The sequence below is a fragment of the Hyperolius riggenbachi genome, chromosome 1, assembly GCF_040937935.1.
Source record: "Hyperolius riggenbachi isolate aHypRig1 chromosome 1, aHypRig1.pri, whole genome shotgun sequence".
Lineage (NCBI taxonomy): Eukaryota > Metazoa > Chordata > Amphibia > Anura > Hyperoliidae > Hyperolius > Hyperolius riggenbachi.
Genome location: NC_090646.1, coordinates 296514211 through 296540139, shown reverse-complemented (window position 1 = coordinate 296540139; position 25929 = coordinate 296514211). Strand labels below are relative to the sequence as shown.

Below are 25929 nucleotides of genomic sequence, written 5' to 3'. Positions count from 1 at the left end.
GACCAATTTTTCCGCATGCACAGGTGCTCCCTCCATACCCTTACGCATGCGCCTGCGTAGTATAGAGCCGCAAGCATAAGGATATGGTGGGAGCCCCTGTGATGCGGAAAATTGACCGCGTGCTTACTTCGACTGGCCGAAAGTACGGGACCCGGTACTGGCGGATACAGGCAGCGGAGGACAGCGGCATGGGAGCGATCCAGGCTTATGGGGCTGGAGGAAGCCACAGGTATGTATAAAAGCTTTTCCCCCCAACATCTCTGGTTCTCTTTAACTGCGGCATTCTTCCTAACTGCAATGGGGCCATATCGTTTTTGGAATAGATTCTCAATAACACATTTAGTATAACCGAAAAAATTTCCTGTAGGTGTTCCTCTGGCTCATCTTATTTGTGGACATTAATAGTGCCTTGATTTTGATCCCATATGTGCATCGGGATCAAAACCATTTTCCCATTTAATGTTAGGGCCATCCACGTGTGTATGTGTGATATATATATATATATATATATATATATATATATATATATATATATATATATATATATATATATATATATATATATAGTTTTTCATTGACGATTATTCATAAGCATCTGATATTTTGATACATTTTTTCATTAGGTTAAATTTATGCACAATATAGACTACTGCATATTTGAATCAAATGTCTTTTTTGTGGGAAGGCTTGGGGATGTTTGTCAGAGTGTAAGTCCTGAAGGAGCAATCTGGACTCACGCTAATGGGGCAGACGAGGTACATTTCAAGAGGTTGAGAGCAGTTTGCTCGTTTTGAGGCGTTTATATATAATCGCCTCTTGTACTATTGTGCAGCGTCTGTCACATCCTGATTCTCATTTTACACACTCTGTTTTGCCCGGTTACTGCTGACGCGTTGTCCTGCATCTCCTTCATTGGCTGCTCCGGACACTCCTCCCCTTGCCTGTGCACGATTGGTTGTGGTGTCTGTTTTAAAGGGAAGGTTCAGGGACTAGCTAAAAAAAATAAAAATCCATTTCCACTTACCTGGGGCTTCCTCCAGCCCGTGGCAGGCAGGAGGTGCCCTCGGCGCCGCTCCGCAGGCTCCCGGTGGTCTCCGGTGGCCGACCCGACCTGGCCAGGCCGGCGGCCAGGTCGGGCTTCTTCTGCGCTCCATGGTGCGTTTCACGCCGGCGCGCTGACGTCATCGGACTTCCTCCGGGCTGTACTGCGCAGGCTCAGTAGTTCTGAGCCTGCGCAGTACAGCCCGGAGGACGTCGATGACGTCAGCGCGCCGGCGTGAAACGCACCATGGAGCGCAGAAGAAGCCCGACCTGGCCGCCGGCCTGGCCAGGTCGGGTCGGCCACCGGAGACCGCCGGGAGCCTGCGGAGCGGCGCCGAGGGCACCTCCTGCCTGCCACGGGCTGGAGGAAGCCCCAGGTAAGTGGAAATGGATTTTTATTTTTTTTAGCTAGTCCCTGAACTTTCCCTTTAAGATGAGTGTGAGCAAGGAGAGAAGCCACGCCCCCCTGAGAAAGCCGGAAGTCGGGGAAACTGTCAGGAGCGCTCTCCCTTCACACATAGGACGCTGCACCTCCCCGACCACCTAGCTGCGGAATCCGTTTGGTGAGATCCAACTGCCAAGCACACTGCCCAGCCTAGCTAACTGGGCCTCTCTGTGCTTGGACTGCGGCGAGCCGCTCCGCTCCACCCATACTCCCTGTGGGCACCCCTTTACACAGCTGGACAAGGCGATCACAGTGCCAACTACCTATATCCTCGACCTGGAATATCAAGCACCCAGCAAGGATCCGGTTTGGTGAAAACATGCTGATCATACAATGAAGCTTGAACTGCATACTTTGGTTGTTGCGGCGATGGCCGCTTGCTCTCCATGACATGTGCTGATGTCTTACATGGCTTTCTTTGCATGAGGAACACTAACCTGCATGAGAACCACTAACCAAGCTTTATGCATTGAACAATACCTTGCCGTGGAGGTGCATGTTTATGAAACTCTTGAGGGTTTTTTTGGAGGTCTTAACGCCTTTTGAACTTTGTGAAGCATTTTTTTCTGTTATATACCAGCTTCCCTGCTTTTTCAACGTGCTCCCTTACGGCCGTTGTATGTGGGTGTGTCTGGAGTGACTTTTGGTTGGTCGTGACGGGGTGGCCATCCCATGTTGTTTTTAAGCACTCTTTTGCATATTTGATTAATAAAGAATTTATATATTTTTATGCTTTCATTGGTCTGTATATACTTATATAATTTCCATGGCAACATAGCAGTTTATCCTAAGGGTTAGACATGTATGTTCCACTGTCAATGACCACTTTCACATACAAATTGTATTGTATTGTATTATAACGCAGCTTACCGCACTGCAATGATAAGCCTATGGGCCGTTCACAGTGCGACGTTATCGTAATGTTGAAAATGTTGCATTGTGGTAACTCACTGCTTACAGTGCGTTACCTCTTAACGCAGACACCTTGCGACTTTAATGTCGCCTTAAAATGCAACGTCCAACTTTAACACAACCCTATGGGCAGCACCAGTTTCATTGAGTATTGCTCATTACAGTATTGCTAGTCAATTCCGTTTAAACAGCAAAGATGAATCCTAAAGAACCGCACCACACAACTAATAAATAATGAATAATTAATTAGCTTTATTGTACTATTAACACAAAAATGCATAAAAACAATTAAAACAATGAGCCCCAGGTAGACACAATGTAATAAAGCCAATGGCTATAAAGTAGGATAATAAATGCTGAAATGCATAATAAATACAGCACAACCCTTCACTCACAACCACAATGATTCATAGGTAACAAACAGGATGAGAAAGTGACATGTGCTCAAATGTATGTGCAAACCACTCCTGGAATTGGAGTGAACCAGTGCAGAAAAAGTGCTTGAGTGCATGAACAATACCACCAAGGCGGTAGTGCAATAAGCCCCAAGAAAAAGGGGGAATGAACACAGCGTGTATAGAAAAATAGTGTGTCAAAGTTTAAGATGCGGGTGGTCCGCTGGACCAACCAGCAAAGTGCACCAAGGAAAAGACTCACCAAGTTGAGGAACTGGAGGAGGAAGGGCTGCGTCAACCTCGGAGATGTGCCTTCGCTATTCGCCGCATAAAGCGGCTTCTATCGGGCAATTCCCCCTTTTTCTTGGGGCTTATTGCACTACCGCCTTGGTGGTATTGTTCATGCACTCAAGCACTTTTTCTGCGCTGGTTCACTCCAATTCCAGGAGTGGTTTGCACATACATTTGAGCACATGTCACTTTCTCATCCTGTTTGTTACCTATGAATCATTGTGGTTGTGAGTGAAGGGTTGTGCTGTATTTATTATGCATTTCAGCATTTATTATCCTACTTTATAGCCATTGGCTTTATTACATTGTGTCTACCTGGGGCTCATTGTTTTAATTGTTTTTATGCATTTTTGTGTAACTATAGTACAATAAAGCTCATTAATTATTCATTATTTATTAGTTGTGTGGTGCGGTTCTTTAGGATTCATCTTTGCTGTTTAAAATGCAACGTCCCACTGGGAATATGCCCTAAAGCTTTTGCCTGATTTTTAAATTGAAAAGTAGGAAATTGTTTACAGGGTTACTGATACATTATTTGTACATTGTCATTTTAGAACACTTGGTTTTATAGCATTCCTTTAATTACAAGGGATTTTGCAGGGATTGTGAGATATTGATGTCAAATAGATAAGACCCTTGGTTTACTTAATATCTACAACTCAGGCTGACATGGAGAGTTTTTTTTTACAGACCCTATCCTGATCAGTGTACATGGCTGGAGCCTGGAAACAGTTAAAGGGATACAATCGATTAACGTGTTTTTTTTTAACCCGTGTTTGAGAGAGTTATTGAAGTGCTGGTAAATAATGATGTATACATTTAATTTGCTTATCTCTTTTGTTTACTGTAACAAATTCCTTTCACTCTGAACTGACAGCAGTCTGCTCATTTTGTGACGGGAGAGTGAACAATGAGGGGGGAGGGGGATTCCCTCACTGTTATCTCTGTGTGTAACTGTGTGTCAGAGAGCTCTCAGAAGCTGCCTGTGTTTCTGAGCTGTCTGCAGAGAGCAGAGGAAATGTAACTTGTTTTAACCACTTGCCGACAGCCCACAGCCGATGGGCGGCGGCAAAGTGGACGCCGAAAGGACCGCAATACGCCCAAGGGCGTTGCGTCCTTTCAGCATGCCGGGGGAGCGATCGCGTCATTGATGACGCGCGCTTCCCCCGGCAACTGGCTCCGCCCACCCGCGACGACAACTCGCCGGCCGTTCGGAAGCGCCAGCGGATTGTTAACCCCACGATCGCCGCTACAAAGTGTATAATACACTTTGTAATGTATACAAAGTGTATTATACAGGCTGCCTCCTGCCCTGGTGGTCCCAGTGTCCAAGGGACCACCAGGGCAAGCTGCAGACACCCTAGTCTGCACCCAAGCACACTGATCCCCCCCCCTGCCCCCTGATCGCCCACAGCACCCCTCAGACCCTCCCCCTGCCCACCTCCCAGACCACTGTTTACACCCAATCACTCCCCTAATCACCCATCAATCACTCCCTGTCACTATCTGTTAACGCTATTTTTTTTTATTAGGTCCCTAACTGCACCCTGGGGACTCCTGATCACCCCCCACCACTCAGATTCTCCCCAGACCCCCCCCCCCCCCCCCCCGTGTACTGTATGCATCTATCCCCCCTGATCACCTGTCAATCGCCCATCAATCACCCCCTGTTACTGCCACCCATCAATCAGCCCCTAACCTGCCCCTTGCGGGCAATCTGATCACCCACCCACACCAATAGATCGCCCGCAGATCCGACGTCAGATCACCTCCCAAGTGCATTGTTTACATCTGTTCTCTACCCTAAACACCCACTAATAACCCATCAATCACCACCTATCACCACCTGTCACTGTTACCCATCAGATCAGACCCTAATCTGCCCCTTGCGGGCACCCAATCAATACCCACACGCTCAGATTGCCCTCAGACCCCCCCCCCCCCACTTATCAATTTGCCAGTGCATTATTTACATCTGTTCTTCTCTGTAATAACCCACTGATCACCTGTCAATCACCCATCAATCACCCCCTGTCATTGCCACCCATCAATCAGCCCCTAACCTGCCCCTTGCGGGCAATCTGATCACCCACCCACACCATCAGATCGCCCGCCGTCAGATCACCTCCCAAGTGTATTGTTTACATCTGTTCTCTACCCTAAACACCCACTAATTACACATCAATCACCCCCTGTCACTGCTACCCATCAGATTAGACCCTTATCTGCCCCTAGGGCACCCAATCACCCGCCCACACCCTCAGAACGCCCTCAGACCCCAGCCCTGATCACCTCGCCAGTGCATTGCTTGCATTTATTCCCCCCACTAATCACACCTTGAGACACCCATCAATCACCACCTGTCACCCCCTAGCACACCTACCCATCAGATCAGGCCCTAATTTGCCCCGTGTGGGCTCCTGATCACTTGGCCAAACCCTCAGATCCCCCTCAGACCCCCTTCCGATCGCCTCCTTAGTGCATTGATTGCATCTATTTTCCCCTCTAACCACCCCCTGAGACACCCATCAATCACATCCTGTCACCCCCCTAGCACTCCTATCCATCAGATCAGGCCCAATACAACCTGTCATCTAAGAGGCCACCCTGCTTATGACCGGTTCCACAAAATTCGCCCTCTCATAGACCACCTGTCATCAAAATTTGCAGATGCTTATACCCCTGAACAGTCATATTGAGAAATTTGGTTTCCAGACTACTCACGGTTTTGGGCCCGTAAAATGCCAGGGCAGTATAGGAACCCCACAAGTGACCCCTTTTTAGAAAAAAGACACCCCAAGGTATTCTGTTAGGTGTATGACGAGTTCATAGAAGATTTTATTTTTTGTCAAAAGTTAGCGGAAATTGATTTTTATTGTTTTTTTCACAAAGTGTCATTTTTCACTAACTTGTGACAAAAAAATAAAATCTTCTAGGAACTCACCATACACCTAACGGACTACCTTGGGGTGTCTTCTTTCTAAAATGGGGTCACTTGTGGGGTTCCTATACTGCCCTGGCATTTTAGGCACCCTAAACCGTGAGGAGTAGTCTAGAATCCAAATGCCTCAATATGACCTGTGAATAGGACGTTAGGCCCCTTAGTGCACCTAGGTTGCAAAAAAGTGTCACACATGTGGTATCGCCGTACTCAGAAGAAGTAGTATAATGTGTTTTGGTGTGTATTTTTACACATACCCATGCTGGGTGGGAGAAATCTCTCTGTAAATGGACAATTGTGTGTAGAAAAAAAATCAAAAAATTGTCATTTACAGAGATATTTCTCCCACCCAGCATGGGTATGTGTAAAAATACACCACAAAACACATTATACTACTTCTCCTGAGTACAGCGGTACCACATGTGTGGCACTTTTTTGCACCCTAAGGGCCCTTTTCCACTAGCAATCGCTTGCTGAATCGCAAAAGGTAAAAAATTCCCGGCGATTTCTCGACGTTTGCGATCTCGATTTTGCTATGCTATGCACTGCATAGCAAAATCGCGGCAATAATCGCTGTGCAATCGCGATCAGGTAAAAAACGAATCGCGGTAGTGGAAATGACCTACCGCGATTCCTATGTTAAAAGCAAACTGTAGCGATTTGAAAAATCACTAGCGGTTTGCGGTTTTGCGATTCAGCCATCGCAAACGCCGTAGTGGAAAAGGGCCCTAAGTGCGCTAAGGGGCCCAAAGTCCAATGAGTACCTTTAGGATTTCACAGGTCATTTTGCGACATTTGGTTTCAAGACTACTCCACGGTTTAGGGCCCCTAAAATGCCAGGGTAGTATAGGAACCCCTCAAATGACCCCATTTTAGAAAGAAGACACCCCAAGGTATTCCGTTAGGTGTATGGTGAGTTCATAGAAGATTTATTTTTTTGTCACAAGTTAGCGGAAAATGACACTTTGTGAAAAAAAAACAATTAAAATCAATTTCCGCTTACTTGTGACAAAAAAATAAAATCTTCTATGAACTCACCATACTCCTAACGGAATACCTTGGGGTGTCTTCTTTCTAAAATGGGGTCACTTGTGGGGTTCCTATACTGCCCTGGCATTTTAGGGGCCCTAAACCGTGAGGAGTAGTCTTGAAACCAAATGTCGCAAAATGACCTGTGAAATCCTAAAGGTACTCATTGGACTTTGGGCCCCTTAGCGCAGTTAGGGTGCAAAAAAGTGCCACACATGTGGTATCGCCGTACTCAGGAGAAGTAGTATAATGTGTTTTGGGGTGTATTTTTACACATACCCATGCTGAGTGGGAGAAATATCTCTGTAAATGGACAATTGTGTGTAAAAAAAATCAAGATTGTCATTTACAGAGATATTTCTCCCACCCAGCATGGGTATTAGGAGAAGTAGTATAATGTGTTTTGGGGTGTATTTTTTACAATACCCATGCTGGGTGGGAGAAATATCTCTGTAAATGACAATCTTGATTTTTTTTACACACAATTGTCCATTTACAGAGATATTTCTCCCACTCAGCATGGGTATGTGTAAAAATACACCCCAAAACACATTATACTACTTCTCCTGAGTACGGCGATACCACATGTGTGGCTTACAATTTAGCACCCCCCCAAAATGCCAGGACAGTAAACACACCCCACAAATGACCCCATTTTGGAAAGTAGACACTTCAAGGTATTCAGAGAGGAGCATAGTGAGTCCGTGGCAGATTTCATTTTTTTTTTTGTCGCAAGTTAGAAGAAATGGAAATTATTATTTTTTTTCCACAAAGTGTCATTTTCCGCTAACTTGTGACAAAAAATATCTTCTATGAACTCACCATGCCTCTCAGTGAATACTTTGGGATGTCTTCTTTCCAAAATGGGGTCTTTTGGGGGGTATTTATACTATCCTGGAATTTTAGCACCTCATGAAACATGACAGGTGGTCAGAAAAGTCAGAGATGCTTCAAAATGGGAAAATTCACTTTTGGCACCATAGTTTGTAAACGCTATAACTTTTACCAAAACCAATAAATATACAATGAATGGATTTTTTTGAGGGCTTGTTTCCACTGTTGCGTTGCGAATTTGCACGCGTTTGTAATATTTGGAGGAATGCGAATTCGTATCAGTGTTGCGAATTCGCATGCGTAATTTCATGCGAATTCGCATGCGAATTCGCATGCGAACATTAAGAAGCGTTTTTAACACTTTCAATGCCTGTGATTCTGTAGAAGGAAGTTGTCATCACAGGAAAAGGATTGGCCTTACACATTCCTATAAAAGGTGTTGCCACGTGTGTTTGGTGTGGGAGTTTTAGTCGGTTGTGGTTTGAGGAGTTAGGAGAATGTCGGATTTGGAGGATCTTGTGCTTTTGTCTAAGATGAACAATTTGCAATTTTTTATGGAGAGGATGCGGAGGAGGAGGAGGCAACCTCGTAGGAGACACCGCTTTTGGGTGCATCCTCTGGTGGTGGAGAGGCCTCTAAAAGGACAGTTTACGCTCCTTTATGAGGATATCCGTAGTCACCCGGTGAAGTTTTTCAACTATACACGGATGAGTACTAGCACGTAAGTAGAAAATGTATCTTAATTTGTTCATTAATGTAAAATGCTGAAAAGTATGTAAAAAAATTTTTTTTTTTATTTTGCCCAGTTTTGATTACCTGCTGCAGACCTTGGGCGCACATTTACGGAGGCAGAATACCTGGTACCGTAATGCTGTGATCCCGGAGGAGAGACTTCTGCTTACGTTAAGGTGAGAAGGCGCCCTCTTACATTTATGTCATTGCCACATTGTTAAATGGTCGTCCTTACCATCCGCTATTTTGTCCATGCATGTCGCAAAAGCCTCTCTGTCTTCACTTCCACTAACATCATCAATGCAGCAGTTAAGGTGGAGAGGCTTTGGCCACGTGGAGGGACCACCCAGCAGTTGGCAAGGACTGGTTACTTTATATGACTTTAGATGGTGAACAAAGGACACAGGCAACATTAAAACATAAATTTTTTAAATATAATGTTTAGATAACGTATTAAATAATAGTAAGTGCTATCTTGTGTTGTAATTTTTAATCAAACAAACACTTGCAAGTAGCACAACATGTTGGAAATAGTTCCATTTTGGTCACATTGTCAAGCTTTGTAAACCAACACAAACACATAAAGCATAATACAAAGTGTACTCAACATATCTGCATCTGCTTTTCAGACTGCATTATTCATTGCTTATGTTGACTGGGTGTTAAATTTTAAACTTACAGTCCTCTCATGAAAGGGCCAGCAAGAGAAGTGTACTGCTACACCAATGGTGCTTGAACACATGTGCATGTTTTTCCTCACATAAGCAGATACATACACTTTAACTACTGAAGGAAAAACATTTTGCAGCCACGCAAGGAGCAGAGGCTGATGTTCCAATGTGAACATCATCTATCGACTTCGGCTCCACAACCTCCTTTCTTTGTGATCCCCGGATGTATACTGTGCGCTTATTTATTATGGCTTAGGCATATGAGCGTCTCAGGAGCCCCTTTCATTGCCTCCTGACCCAGTGTTGCGATGTAAGTCACTGTAATACACAGGGAAGGGAGGCAATGAAATAGGCTTCAGATCCCCTCACATGACTGTGCCGTAATACAGACAGACAGAGTCTGTGAGATGCGTTGTCAATGGGCCACTTTAATCGGCACAATCGTCATATAACAGAGGAAAGGCGGCATGGCCGCACCTACAGCTCAATCGCTATGTACGTCCACACAGCCATGAGGCAAACAATACAGACAGTACTTTTCTAAGAGTAGTGTTCACTATTTTTCTGTGCCTCCTGATTTTATTTTCTAACCTGCACTGTGTGCTACAATGCCGCACCACTTGGCCACATCCCACAGTGCAGTATACTTTCGGTGTCACTCTGCTGACCATGAAGTTGCAAGAAAGGAGTGACACAGGAAGGATCTTGTACGCTGGGATGTAGACATGCGGTGCGGGATGGTAGGATGCTGTGCAGCGCAGCAAAGAGAACCCTGCCCCACCTTGGGGAAATGTATAGGGGGAGATCTGCTGCCAGGAGCAGCAGCTTCACAGATTGTAAATTGTAGCATGCAGATTTGTTTGCACAATATGTTTGTAGTAAAGGCAGCCATGATAGTGATGGGTGTTTTCTTTGCATGTGATGGCAAATCAATCACTGTCTGACTTCACAAAATCATGATAACCAAACTACATATACGGACATTCACTCTGGTCCTGTAATACTTTACCTTTTGAATCTTTACAACACAAAACATTTTTAACTGAAAGTTTGTATGATGGCTTCGGTACATGCCTCTGTAGTGCACTCAACGGACTGTGCATAATGCAATTCCCAACTACATAATGAGACGAACAAAAGCAAATAAGAAAAATGTGGTAATTACTCCGTAGCATCATAATCAAACATGAATCTCGTCATCGAGAATTCTGTGGTTTGTGAAGCACAGGGTGCTGAAGGCCTATCTAAATTATGATATAAACGTGTTTCGGGAATTTGAGTGGGGTTCCTATGATACATTTCGCCCACATCTGCTCCCGTCCGAGAGGTAGATGATGTTTCTCTGTGTGGCCGCCCCATTGAATGCATCTGTGAGGGAGGCATGCTACTGTACGCTTGCCCTTGCTGTATCCATGAGTGTTGCGGCTCTGACCTATGAACTGGCATCGACTTATCAGACGGCCAGCACTCTTGGTATGTACCCTGATTGGGAACTCGAAAACTACTACCCTCTAAGTTGGACCCCTGCTTATTACCCTGGTTGCCATCACGGTCTTGCCGTGTTTTTGCTAGATATTTTTTAGCTGCATCAATGAATTCCCCATGTACATCGGCATAGTAACGTGGGTCAATGTCCATTAGGTAAGGCACCATTGAGTCTGTGATTTTGTAGGCCACATTCTCCTCGGGTGACCTTTGTCGCTCACGGTTTGATTTGAAGTGTTCCAAAATTTCTTGGTAAGTTTTGTTCATTTGTGCCAAATGTACATTCTCCTCCTCGTCCACTACGGCAGGCCTAACTCTTTTTGGTCGAGTTGCTGGTCTAGTCCGCGGTCTCACAGTGGTAAGTGAGGAGTGAGCACTCCCACTTGTATGAGTGGATGGCACCTCTGAAACATTGTCCCCAGCATCTGAGTTGCTGTTGGCAGAAGCACAAGTACTGTCGCTGTCGGCCTCCACATTAGTTGAAGTGGAAAAACTATCCTCTGTTCTGAAAAACAAAAGAAACAACAGATCCCAATGTATGATTGAGTATATATGGCAACAGATCTGTACATTATGTAATTATCCAGCATCCATGGCAACACATATCTACGTGGAATGGGCATTGACATACACATGGGGGTACAGAGTATGGTTGACCTAGCCCTCGCACATGTTTTTGTTGTACAGCAAACGGTGCTTTCATGCATGATTAAAATGTTAGGTACGAGCTAAGCAGCTGTTAGGCCTCCCTCAGCCATACTATATATCTCACAGTGTGTGCCATTGTCAAATGTATGTGTGTTGTTAATGATCGTGGTTAAATGGTTGTAGTAGGCAACCAATCGAAATATGAAATGTAACTTTACCTTCGTGGTTCATATATGGTACGCAGAAAGGACAACAATTCAAAGTTCTTGTAGGTGGGTGGAGCTGGAGCAGCACTCCCACTTTTCTCCAATTTCCTTAGTTTCGTCAATTCTTTTTTGTAAGTGTCCCTTACGGATCTCCACTTATTCATATAGAATTTTACTGTAGAGAAAAGATAACAAAACAGAACATTAATGGTACATTTCTTTTTCTCCATAGGTTTTTGGCCACTGGCCAATCATTTGCATCATTGCATTTCGCCTACCGCTTGGGAAAAACTACAATTTCAAACATTGTGAAGGACACGTGTCTGGTAATCTGGCGAGAACTTCATGCCACTTTTATGCCCGTCCCTAACCGCCAACGTTGGGAGGAGGTTTCAACTAAGTTTTGGGCAAAGTGTCGGTTTCCAAATTGCATTGGAGCAGTGGATGGCAAACACATCAGACTCGTGCAGCCACCACACAGCGGTAGTCAGTATTTCAATTATAAAAAAAAATTTTCCATTGTCCTTATGGCAGTTGCTGATGCCGATTACAAATTTCTGTACATCGACGTTGGTGCATACGGAACAGCAAGTGATTCCCAGATCTTCAGGAACACCAACTTGTGCTATCGCATGGAGAATGGCACGCTGGACTTGCCGCCACCAAGTCCATGGCCTGGGACCAACAATCCTGCTTACCCCTACACCTTTGTGGGTGATGAGGCGTTTGCTTTATCCCGACATGTAATGCGCCCATACTCAGCCACTCGCTTGAATGACCGGACAAGACATTTTAATTACCGGTTAAGTATGGCCAGACGAGTGGTGGAATGTAGTTTTGGCATTTTGGCTAACAAATGGAGGGTGCTGCATACAGCTATCCAGTTGAAAGTGGAAAATGCGGTGTCTGTGGTGAAAGCTGCATGCATCCTTCACAATGTCGTGATAGACAAAGAAGGAATCTCGGTGGATGAAGTGAATGCACTTGAGGTTCCACCGCTAAGTGGCATCACTTGGAGTGGAGGTCAGCACACGAATGAGGCACTCAGAAATCGCGACTGTATGTCGCATTTCTTCCAAAACAGAGCTGGGAGATTGTAGACCTACATGCATTTTTTTCTGGCTTTCTACTAATAAAATGTGCAAACATAACAATGTGTTTGACTGATTGAGTGAAAGCACTAACACTAACATATTCATATACATCATGCTTCTTGGTGCTGGGGTACTTAGACGTTACATTAAGGCACATTTCACCAGTAATGACATCAACCTATCTACGTATACTAACTGTAACCCCACCGCACAAATGGTAGGCATACATGACATCTGGCGGAAGTGCGTGTATTGGTTAGCCAACGTGCGCCACACGTGCTGCGTGATCATCCCCCCACTTATCGACTGCAGAACCGCTGGGTTGTGCTGTTGTTGCACTTCATAATCTATTTTCCAGGCACATCTATGTTATTCCACTACATGAGTCCCCTACAATTGGGGGGGAGGGGGGAATGTTACCCCCAGGGTACGATCTACAGTGTGACAGTACAGTGGCCTGTGGAAACCACGAGCCAAGCACCTGTCATTCACATTATGGCCCATTACTCATATAAAGCTATCACAATACACACAAAACATATTACAAGTGCACAGATCACCACTCACCTTCCAACTTTTTCTTTGACGATGACAAGTCCTCCCAATCCGGAGTGAATTCCTCTGCTATGTTGTGCCATGTCCTCTTAATAAGTGCTTTGTCCTTATAGCCTGGCAGCCTTTTATCATATATAAAAGGATTAGCATGTACCAAGGATACCAGGCTCTCAATAGTGTATTCCATGGCTGCCAGTCGCTTTGAAATACAGACACAGGAAGCAGGAAAGAAGGCCTTGCTTGTGGGTAATTGTACAAAAGGGGAAAAAAAAAAATTGAATGGGAAACTTTATTGTACGCGTTTTTGTATGCGAATTCGCATACAAATTCGCATGTAGTAACCGCATGCGAAATCCCTATCAAATACATTACATGCGAATCGCATGCGAATCGCATGCATTCCACACGCAGGCAAAATCGTTGCCTCTTTTGAGCGTTTTTCCACCGCTACGAAAAACGCACAACGCCAACGCAGAAGTGGAAACAGGCCCATCCACTTACATGACATGTGCGAATCCGCATGCGTTGGACGCATGCGGATTCGCGATAGTGGAAACGAGCCCTGAAACAAAGACATGTAGCAGAATAACTTTCGCGCTCAAATGTATAGGAAATTTTACTTTATTTGAAAAATGTCAGCACAGAAAGTTAAAAACATTTTTTTTTACAAAATTCATGTCTTTTTTGATGAATATAATAAAAACTAAAACTCGCAGCAGCAATCAAATAGCACCAAAAGAAAGCTGTATTAGTGACAAGAAAAGGAGGTAAAATTCATTTAGGTGGTAGGTTGTATGACCAAGCAATAAACCGTGAAAGCTGCAGTGGTCTGAATGGAGAAAAAGGCTCTGGTCCTTAAAGTGCAACTGCTCCAAAATGCCCCCTCAAAAAAACCCATACATAAGTAGATAAATACATGCTCTACTTACATAACAGATGTATCTGGGTGTCAAAGTTTTCATTTCAGTTATAATCATATTTATATATTAGAAGGTTCCTGTTGCTGGCAGGGGCCATCTTGTGTCTGGTTAGATCTTCTTCCCCCCCCCCCCCCCCCGCATCCCCCTCCTCCCCGCACTGACTCTGAGCACAGCGGGAAGGAATAAATGCAGCAGCCACACACAGACTCACCTAATAATGGATCCAAGCGCTGTCGTTCCCATCTATTCTCTGCACTAGTGCAGAGTGTAGGATACTGCAGCGCCTGGAACCATTATTCCGGGAGTCTGTGTGTGTGCACTACCTTTATCCTTCCCCCAAAGCTCAGTGCGGGGAAAAAGGAGAATACGGCGACGGCGGGCGGCAGAACGGCGGGGGCGCGGACATGCCACTGGAGGAGGGGGGCAGAGGACAGTGACAGGAGATAGCCTCTGGCCCCCCTCCGTGCGCTCTAACAGCAGCGGCGACCAGGCAGACAAGGGGAGACCAGGCGGCCAATCGCACTGCAGAGAGATGAGTGACAGAGGCATCAGCCAATCAGGCTGATTCAGCATGCCTGTCACTCTCTCTGCGGCTTGCGTTCACTTTTAGAGACTGGGACATGAGGAGAGAAATATACTAAAGTAAGAATGATTTTGAATGTTTACATTGCCTGGTTAGCATCCTTTCTACTGCTCTATTAGCCTGCAGTAGAGAATGTATTGGGTATTTTCTGCCTAACAGTTACTCTTTAAGGGGTAGAAAGACAGTGGTCCTCAAGTGGTTAAACATTAAGGGCCCGTTCAGACTACAAAATGCGGACCGCAACGCATGCAGACCGCAACGCGTACGAACGCACGCATGTCCGCGTTCGTATGCGTTGCGTGGCTGATCCCATCACTGAAAAGTGAATGGGACAGCCGCGCGTTTTTGTAAAATCTGCGTGCAGCATGCGTTCCCGGACCGCACAGGTCCGGAACGCATGCTGTGTGAACATCAGACATTGCACTCTATGCAATGTCTGATGTCCTGCGTGTCGGCCCCCCCGCACGCGATTCCAAAACGCATATGGAAACGCGTGTAGTGTGAACGGGCCCTAATTGTCAGTGATTCAACAGCTTTTCATACCTTTTTTGCTTTCAGGGAAAAATACTCTGTAGTCTGATATGCAAAAAACAACACTGGCTGTGCATTGAAGCAGACACCCCTTTGCAAATGATTTGTCCCAATAGAGTTAAATCCTATACACAATGAATTAAAGCTTTAGTGTAACGATTGGTGTCAGCACGCAGAGAGAATCTGATTATTGATGATCTGCAGAATCACCGATAATACAGATATATTGCTAACCTCTGGACACCTGAAGCGTGTAAGTGTTTGGTGTAACAGTAGTAATTGAACCACCGGGGTAGCAGGTGGTCCAATGAGTAGGGACAGACTCTACTGCAGTCAAGGACTCTACGAGAAGGAGACCCTGACTGATTTTTGCAGTAGTGCCCCCTCTGAGGAGCAGGGGCCCCTGCAGGAAGGCTGAGCACCCAAGGGGTGGGTGAAAGCCAGAAAGGTTGGGCAGGCCGGGTCGGCAACACACAGACAGATAAAGTACAAAGACAGGAAACTGATTCGGTATCCAAGGCAAGCAGGGTTTGGAAACAGGTAATCCGAAATGCAAGGTACCGAATCAGAAAGCAGAGGGAAAGTCAGGAAAGCAATAAGTCATAACAGATATCAAACAATGCCTAGTCTGGGTGTGAGGTCCGTGGTCTCTACACCCTGGAACTAGTCTGATGTATAACAGAATGATAACACAAGTTCCCTAGTCTGGGTGTGAGGTCCGTGGTCTCTACACCCTGGAACTGGTCTAAAGAATAACACAGATGATACACAGTAAACTGGCTAAGTGTGTATTCCCAGGTCCACCTGGTTCCACCACACTGAAGGCTCTGACTAAGGTCTGAGTGCTAACACATAGATATTCGCAACGCCAGACAACCAGCAACTGAACAGCAAGAGATATATATATATATAGTAAAGCGCTCCACAGCGCCGCCCAGCTCCCATCAACCAATCACCTGCTGAGCTGGGATCAGCTGACCCTTCTCCTATTGGCATAAAGAGCCTGTCTTGCGGCGCGCGTGTAGCTCTCCATCTGTGTGCACTACTAGGTCCAGACAAACCAGAAGCATGTTGCTGCGGTGAAACCGCTACTCTGTGCGTGGATTCCGCCGCCTCACTGTCAGAACGCGCGGCAGTTTCTCCGCAATCAGTCACATTTAGCCTCTGATATTCAACATGAAAATTAGCAAAATATTTACACAGCTACTTAGACATTTGTACATTATTTTAGAACACTTGGGTATAGATAGTATTCCTTTAACTGTATGTTAATGGGGGGGGGGGGGCAAAGTGATTCCCAGGGGGCCAGTGCCCCAGTGTACTATGAGTACCAGACACATCCAAATTCCCCAATGTTCCCAGTAGCTATTCCATGAACTACCAGCTGGAATATATGAAAGGGTCCATAAATTCCTTAAAGGGATACTGTAGGGGGGTCGGAGGAAAATGAGTTGAAGTTACCCAGGGCTTCTAATGGTCCCCCGCCTGATGTCACCAGGAGCGTACTGTGCAGGCCCAGTATGGTCTGTGCCTGTGCCGTGTGCTCCTGGTGAGATCAGCAGGAGCGAGGACACGGCAATGTAGGCGCAGTGGTTTTCAGACTTTAAAGTCTGAAATCCAGTAGTGTACCGGAGGCGGGGCCGGAGCATCGGTGAGTGGCTGCACGGGCACAGGATGCCTGCGGGGGACCATTAGAAGCCCCGGGTAACTTCAACTCATTTTCCCCCGACCCCCTACGGTATCCCTTTTAAGCTTTGTGTCTTTTATCATATGACAGATAAATGGTCTACGGAATAATTTTTTGGTTCGCTTTTCAGAATTTGAAGTGGCGTCCAGTCTCTCTATGTTTAGTACAGTAGTAAGAGTTAAGGTGGCCACTAATGATCCAATCTTTTTCATCCAATCTTACCATTTCTATGAAGGGACAGCCTATAGTATTCATTAAATATGTCCACTCAGTTTACTCTTCCACTACATAGATTTGGTAAGATTGGATAAAAAGGTTGGATCATTAGTGGCCACCCTTAGTCTTCTACGATCCCACACTGTAGGTACTGCATTATATATCCAACAATTATAAATAGTTTTTCGTGTTGCGATCAGACTCATATGTGAAATATCAGGTACTTTGGGCTTGGTCACATTTGCATCAGTAGGCTTATCATCATGGTTGAAGAGATACAGTAGAGGATCCTTATCATAATCACTGTGGCATATTTTTTTCAAGAACACAGAGACTTGGTGCCAGTAACACATTATTTTAGAGCAAAACCAAATACAATGTAACATATCAGCTTTAGGCAGATTACATTTTGGACATTTTATTTATTTATTTATTTATTTGTTGTATTTATAAAGCAAATAAATAAATAAATAAAATGTCCAAAATGTAATCTGCCTAAAGCTGATATGTTACATTGATTCTGTATACCCCTGGACAGGAATGTGATAAGTTATATTAAATGCCCGTTTGACCTAGTACATAAACATTACATGAGATTCCCTCCAGGCTTCATTCACTATTAAACGCCTAACCACATTGTTTCCTGCGATTACCTTTTCAGCTATTTGATCATCTGGGAAGTATTTCTGCCACACTTTCATATTCTGTGTAACTAACCTCTTACTATTTTATATGTAATAGGTCTGATTGTAAAGTGGACAAAGATTTCTTCTCTCCCTCCGGCCTAAAGAAGGTATCAAAAGGCAGAATACCAGCGATAGCTGATATGTTTCTCAAGTGTTTAGTCGTGAAAGACTTGGCTTGTGCATACATTAAATAATGCGTTATTGGTATGTCATATTTGTCCCTTAGTTCAGCAAAGGTGAGCCATTTATGTTCTATAAGATGAAATAGGTTTCCAAGTCAAACTACCCCCATTTGCTTCCATTGTCTAAAAACCTCATGCATCATACCCGCCTCAAAGCCAGGATGCCCACTGCGTGCCATGTATTAAGAGACTCGCCAGGGTAAATGGAACAATTTCCGTGCCTCTCTCCAGGCTATAATTGTGTCCCTATAAACAATTATATTTTAAATGGGGAGGCTTGACATCCCAGCTAGCATGGAGCACCCCATGAATCTAATTTAAAGAAAATTACTTGTCTGTGCTACCCAGTCTTTAGCATGCCTAAAGAGACATGTCAAATCATACCTTCATATGTCCGGAAAGCCTATACCTCCCATATCTTTCGGGAAGTTGGAGTCTTCTAAGTTTAATTTTAGCTTGATTACCGCGCCTTATAATATGTGAGAAAGATTTATTTAACTGCTGACTATCTCTATGTTTAATAAGCAGTGGTAGCGTTTGCATCAGATATAATAATCTACTAAAGGTTACCATTTTTATCAAAGCAGCACGGCCAAAGATGCCCACGGGAAGCGCCATAATATGATCTGTAGCTATTTTTATGGGCATACTATCGAGCGGGGGCATGTCTGCTTTCTTAGAAAGGAACAAAAGTTCACTTTTTTTTTTGCAGTTAATTTTGAATCCCGATAAACTTCCTATTCTTTATACTAGCTCCAGTAGAGTGGGCACCTGGCTCTCAGGATCAGGCACACAGGATCCCTACTAGCCCTCTACCTCTTGCCTCCCCATGCTTTTATCTTCAAGTTGCTAAACTGCTAGGAAAGGGATGTTATATTGCAGGAGGCGAGGTAGCTATACGACATCCACTTTGAGAACACAAGGCTCAGGTTTTTCACCGGAAACACAGAAGCATTGCAAGAGGCGGTAAGAGTTCAATTAAGAGCTATGATGTTCCCAGCCAGATTACGGGTACAGGATGGTGATCACACCAGGTTCTTCCGGTCCCCGGATGCAGGAGTATCGTGGCTTGACACCCTGCAGGGGTAAGGGGCTTGGTTGTTGTTTGTTGTGGCCCACTTAGTTTTGACCTATCTATCTTTCTTTATTAATATTGTGGGCAATGTGTATTTGGGTACATGTCTATGGAAATGTTCTGGGACTTTGGAGGGCACAGCTGCTTCGGGACAACAAAGGCTGATTGTGTGCCAGGCACTTCCAACCAGGGCCTTGCAGAGGACCCTCAAGGGCAGGGGCGCCGCCAGCATACAGGCGAGCCACGCCCCCGCTTGGGGCCTCACACGAAGGGGGGCCTCGCTCTGCTGCTGGCGGCGGAGCGGCAGGAGGGTGGGCACAACGGTGGGGGCCGGGGGGAGCAGGGAGAGCAAAGGTTCAACTCACCTGCCTCGATCCTGCACACAGCTTATCTTCATCCTGTCCCGGCGTGCGGCGTCTGTCGCTATGGTAACAGCGCCCCCTGTGATGACGTAACCGCTCCCCCCCCCCCGCCCTATGCTGGAGGCACCCATCTATCTAACCTATACTAAGGGCATGCATCTACCTAACCTATACTGAGGGGTACCTACCTATCTAATTTATACTGGGGGCATCTACCTATCTAACCTATACTGAGGGGTACCTACCTATCTAATCTATACTGGAGGCATCTACCCATCTAATATACTGAGGGTTACCTACCTATCTAATCTATACTGGGGGCATCTAACTATAACCTATACTGAGGGGTACCTACCTATCTAACCTATACTGTGGGCACTTGCTTATCTAGCCTATACTGCAGGCACCTACCTATCTAACCTATACTGGGGCACCTACCTATCTAGCCTATACTGCCAGCACCTACCTATCTAACCTATACTGGGGGCATCTACCTATCTAACCTATACTGGGGGCACCTACCTATCTAGCCTATACCGGGGGCACTTTACTATCTAGCCTACACTGCAGGGACCTACCTATCTACCCTATACTGCCGGCACCTACCTATCTAACCTATACTGGGGGCAACAATATGATCTATGATATGATGAGAAAAATTGCAGTAAGTGCCCAGATACAGTGGGTGGTAAGATGCAAAGGTCCAGTTTGTGCTAAGCTGCAGTGGGTGCTAAGGTGGCAAAGTACAATCTGTGTAAAGCTGCATTGGGTACCAAGGTCCAGTTTGTAGTGGGTGTTTATTGGCAGTGAGTGCTAAGCAGTATTGAGTGGTAAATGAATAGCAGATGGTGATAAACAATGATGGGTGCCATGTGAGTGCTAATTGGTACAGGGAGCCATGTGAGTGCTGGGTACAGGTCAAGAGTGGGTACTGGGTGCACATAGGTGCAGTGGGCAGGACTTCAGTGAGTAGGGAGTGTCATGTGGGGTTTGGATGTGGGACTGCCATGGGAGTACTGGGTCTTATATGGGTTTAGACCATGGATGGGTACTGGATGCTATTTGTGTGAAGGCCATGGAAGGGTACTAGGTGCATATTATGGCTTGAGAACTTGGTGCTGTGTGAGTACTATGCCACTTGGGTGTTGATTATGGGGGGCATAGGGTGTCATGTGGGTCCTAGGTGCTAATACTGTGTGCCAAGTAGGTACTGGGAGTGAGTACATGGTGCCATGTTGGTGATGGGTGCTGACTAATGGGGTATTGGTTGTCATGTGGGTGCTAAATGCAAATGTTGGGTGCCATGTGGGTTCTGGGTGCCAGGACAAGGTGTCATGTGGGTTCTGGATAAATGGGCGGGTATCAAGTATCATGAGGTCACTGTGGGAGCTGCGAGAGGTAGAGGTCAGTGTGGGTACTGGAGGAAGGGGAGGTCACTGTGGGTGCTGGGGAAGGTAGAGGTCACTGTGAGTGTTGGGGGAGGTAGAAGTCAGTGGTGTTGCTGGGGGAAGGAGAAGTCACTGTGGATGATTGGTGCTGGGAGAGGTCACTGTGGGTGGTGCTTTTGGTATGGGATGTCCCTATGGGTGCTGCTGGGGACAGGAGGGGTGCTGCTTGGGGAGCGAAAGGTCACTGTGAGTGCTGGGGGAGGGATAGGTCAGTGTGGGTGCTGGGGGAGGTCACTGTGGCTGCTGGGGAGGGAGAGGTCAATGTGTGTGTTGGGGTAGGCAGGATCACTGCTAGTGCTGGGAAAGGAAAGGTTACTATGGGTTCTAAGTGGAGGGAGAAGTCACTATGGGTGCTAGGCGGAGGAATAAGTCACTGGGGAGCTCGGGGGAAAGGGATAAGTCACAGTGGGCACATGTGTTAGGGAGACACCATCTTACTTGCTCTCACACAGCTGACAGAATGGCCACACCAGGATTCCTGTCTGGAGCCTCTTCACTCCAAAGTGTCCCAGGCAGGGACAGAGCTTCCCAAGTGGGCAGAGCTTATTGCGGTCAGGGTGGAGATTCCTTTGCATGGCCAAAGGAGCCTTTTTATTGAGGATTTTAACTGGTGCCTGGGTACCCAGAGCCCCCCTGCCCTTGCCTGCTTCCAACACTCTTGGAGACAGATGACCTTTGTTTTTATTTGCCCTGCCTTGTTCACAAGCGACTTTGTGCAGTCAGCTCACTATTTGTCCTCAGTGCCTTACCCTGTTGCAAGTCCCTTCCTTTTTAGTCGATATGAGGAGATTACGGAAGAATCCTTTGACTTCGTACCTAACGATTAATGTCCTAATACTGTGCCCAGAACTAATTTACATGTCATAGGTCTTGAGGATGTCCTCTATCCTCTTTTGGGGACATTGCTATATCCTAAAAATAAAGTTACTCTCCATATTAATGCTTTTTGTTTTATGGCTGTTCTGACTTGCCAGGGGTTGGGGTTTGAACTGATGACTGTATGTATGTTAACCATTGTGATACTCCCACAGCAGTACCTGTCAAGGTGCATGATCCAGGACTCATTTTAGTAAAAGCTTCTCCCAGTTTAACGTAGAAGCAGGGTGGGGTCAGGGGTTAGGAAAGGAGTGGGGCTGGGGAAGACCCGGCTGTCATGGTACGCATTGGCACCAATGACAAATTTAGTGGGAGATGGAAGGTCCTCAAAAATGATTTTCAGGTACTTGGAGATAAACTTAAAGCAAAGACCTCCAAGGTGGTGTTTTCTGAAATACTGCCAGTGCCACGTGCTACATCTGAGAGACAGAGGGAACTTGGGGAGTTAAATAAGTGGCTGAGAAATTGGTGTAGGAAGGAGGGGTTTGGGTTCCTGGAGAACTGGGCAGACTTTGCAGTCGGCTACAGTTTCTACAGCTGGGATGGGCTGCACCTTAATGGGGAGGGGAAGAAGATGGCTAAACGGTTGGAGGAGATTTTAAACTAGGATTTAGGGGCAGGTGGGAGGATAAAGTCTCAATATGTAGACAAGATAAGGTAAAAAAAGACAGTGGGAGCCTAACATTACGGGGGGTGGAGAGGGGGGTGGGGACAGTGTAAAGAGTAAGGAGGTTAGGGATAGGGAATTTAGAGGGATACATTGGGCTTGATTCACAAAGCAGTGCTAACCTACTTAGCACGTCTAAAGTTTTTAGACGTGCTAAGTAGGTTAGCACCGGATTTCTCAATCAGATCCCGTGCAAAGTTTTGCGTGCAAAGTTCTATGCGCGCAAAGTTCTATGCGCGCGCTAAGTCCCATAGGCTTTAATGGGCACTTCGCGCGGAGCGCCCTGCGCTCTGTGCAGTGTGCGCGTAAAGTTTTATGCGCAAAAAGCTAGTTTAGATGTGCTAAGGGGGTTTTCACAGGCGTGCTAACAGTTAGCACCGCTTTGTGAATCAAGCCCAATGTGTTTAGGAAGGATAGAACAGGAAAAAAAGGTGGAGGGGTTTGTTTCTTTGTTAAGAATTCTTTTACAGCTGTCCTGAACGATGAGATGGAGGAAGACTGAGAAGATGTGGAGTCCGTTTGGGTAAATATTCATGGTGGAAATAAAGGTTGCCAATTGCTTATTGGGGTATGCTACAGGCCACCACATATTCATGAAGCTGCAGAACTGCAATTACTACAGCAGACTGAAAAAGCTGCAAGTAAAAATGAAGTCATAGTTATGGGCGACTTCAACTTTCCAGACATTGGCCTCAATTCACTAAGATCATGCTGGAGATAATAAGGCAAGAGAAAACTTACCTCCACTAGTAATGCTGGATACACACATTGCGTTTCCGCGTCGATGCAGCGTTCGATTCGCGTCGATTCGATTATTTCCAACATGTCCAATTCGCAGGTCGATGGATCGTTAGGTCGATTTGCCATACTTTACATGGCATTCGACCTAAAAATAATCGAAATGCGCTCGGAAATGCTCGGAAATAATCAAATCGACGCGAATCGAACGCCGCATCGAACGCGGAAACGCAACGTGTGTATCCAGCATAAGAGAGTTATCTTCTCTCTACATTCCTTACGTTACCTCTTCTGTAGTTAATTTACCTCCTCTGTAGTTAAGTTACCTCCTCTGTACTTATTTTCACATGCAGTTAATGAACAGCCTGTCTTTAACTCTGGAGTTATTTTAAGGATTAAAGAGTTAACTTAAAGACAGAAGAGTTAACTTTAGGTTTGCCTGAGGTAAAATGTTCCCTGAATAAGACATGCCTTATCACCATGGTAACCACTCTAGAAGAGTTATTAAAGACAGGAGATAAGCTTAATGAATTGAGGCCATTGACTGGAGTATTGAGGCTACCCATTCTGGTAAAAGCAGCAGATTTCTGGCAGCACTACAGGACAATTACTTGACTCAAATGGTAACGGAACCAACTAGGGGGAATGCGTTACTGGATTTGATCATTTCTAATAGACCAGATAATGTATCAAATGTGCAGGTTCAAGAACATTTGGGAAATAGTGATCACAACATGATAACATTTGATCTGGTGACTGATAGGCCACGGGGCAGCAGAACCACTAAAACTATGCTTTTTAGAAAAGCTAAGTTCAATCAATTCAGGCAGGCACTACGTTTGCTGAACTGGGATAATGTACTACAAGGGGAGGACACTGAAGGGAAATGGCAAGCTTTTAACTACTTAAAGACCGCCCCACGCCAACGGGCGTGGTCGCGGCGGCAGCCCCAGGACCACCTAACGCCAATTGGCATCAAGTCCTGGGGCTCTAATTTACATGAGATTGCGCGCACGCTGAGCTAAATTAAAAGTTTTGCACAACGGCAAAGCTCATTTTTTCTTTGCTCCTGCAGAAGTATCACAATGGCTTGACTCACAAGGATTTGCTAATTGATCAGATAGGTCCTGGCTTTTTGTTTATTTTCATCTGTTACGGAGCCACGCTTTTTGTCTTTTTATATGCAGCCCTGGAACTTAACCTTTGCAGCTGTGTTTTCTTTCTCCAGCGCCACAAGACACTATACTTCCTGCACAATTTATATATGCTGTTTCTTTTGCAATAACCATTACTAACTGTGTATATTTGACAGACATTCAATCACCTGGTTTGAACTTAATCTTATGCTTATACATGGTGGCTCTCTGCCGTTGTCAGTATCACAGCTCTATCGGGCTAAATGTTAAACTGAAAAACTTTCTATAACCGGAGATCCAATTTTCTCATGGGTCATTATACACTATATGTTGGCTTAATAATGTTCCTACGTAGCTCAATGCACCTAATAGTAGTACGTTCAAGTGTACCTGTTTCTAAGCACTTTGTATATTCTACTGCATGCGGGTCGGGAGGGCTGGCCACATTTCTTACCCGTGTTCAGTAAGTTCGGGGAATGATACTTCCTGGTGTTTGGGTCAGGGAGTGGGGTGGGTTAGAGTAAAATTGGGTAGTTCTTTGGGTTATAAAGGGTACGGGATTAGGGTCCACACTTTGCAATAAGCTCAGATAGGATGACATGATTACTCATGTAGCACCAGATGCTTCTGTCAGGAACCGGCCCGCGGCACGCCTGCGTATACGGTTCCCGACTGCGGGTTTGACCATATTAAGCGGGGAACAGCCTTATTTAAGCTACAAACAAGGCTGGAACCCCTCAAAACACCTCTCACTGCCACCACTAGCGTTGCTAGACACTTCCACTCTGCTGTCGAGTCCTCAGCGCGCACTCCGCGTTTTCGTATTTGGGTCAGCTTTGCGCTTAGGCCAAATACGGGAACGCCACGCACCCACACACACACACACAGTTGCAATCTTACACTGTCGTGAAGCAAAGACCCACTAACAGTCGTTCCGAACGATACTGTTAGCCACTCTGCTGTCGCTACTCGCACTGGCGTTGTTCATACGTTGGGTCAGCTGCGCGCTTAGGCCAACGTATGACAAACGCCCCCACACACAATGCAATTACAATTTCATACGGTAGGGTTGCTCAAGCGTACAATTAGGCATGAACTTATACACGGTAACACTTCAGTCTCTTCTAGGCTATGAGTGTTAGTTTAGTACGGCAGAAGTCAAACTTATTAAATAATAATTTAATATTCTAGAAAAACATAGAACAATGCAGAACTTAATATATACAACAAGATTACAAAAAAAACAAAGTAAAAATAGCTACAAGATAAAAGTTACAAAGATAACACACACGGATATTTGCGTAAAATAAAAATGGGGATTAAAAAAAACGTTACCAACTTGAAGGTCTCAAAGTTGTCGGCAGGAGCATGCCGCTTGTTCGACCGGAAGTCGAGATCGACTCTAGCTATGCGCTAACTCCCAGAGCAGATGGTCACTAGGCATTTGCCTCTGCTTTTTATACTCTGAGCTACGCCTGGAGGCTGCAACTTACTTGGGGAGGGGAGGAACTAGGTTTTAATTAAATCTCAGACATATTCCATT

At 45.4% G+C, this 25929-nt stretch overlaps 2 protein-coding genes and 1 long non-coding RNA gene across 4 annotated transcripts in view; 1 reads left to right on the top strand and 2 right to left on the bottom strand.

Moving 5' to 3' along the window:
• LOC137508486 (uncharacterized) overlaps nt 1-12772 on the top strand; it is a 56883-nt gene extending 44111 nt beyond the window's left edge. Inside the window, exons 2-3 of the long non-coding RNA XR_011020482.1 lie at nt 8695-8796; nt 11863-12772. This is a non-coding gene — a long non-coding RNA (uncharacterized lncRNA). The remainder of the gene's footprint in view (nt 1-8694; nt 8797-11862) is intronic.
• ACSBG2 (acyl-CoA synthetase bubblegum family member 2) overlaps nt 1-25929 on the bottom strand; it is a 256592-nt gene that overhangs the window by 163183 nt on the left and 67480 nt on the right. The window lies entirely within an intron of this gene.
• On the bottom strand, nt 9164-13510 carry LOC137508470 (uncharacterized). Its single transcript, XM_068233757.1, has 3 exons — nt 13292-13510; nt 11643-11805; nt 9164-11281 (listed from the first exon to the last, which is right to left on the bottom strand). Exons 1-3 carry the CDS (start codon nt 13464-13466, stop codon nt 10453-10455), a joined length of 1167 nt encoding a protein of 388 aa, XP_068089858.1. The 5' UTR covers nt 13467-13510; the 3' UTR covers nt 9164-10452.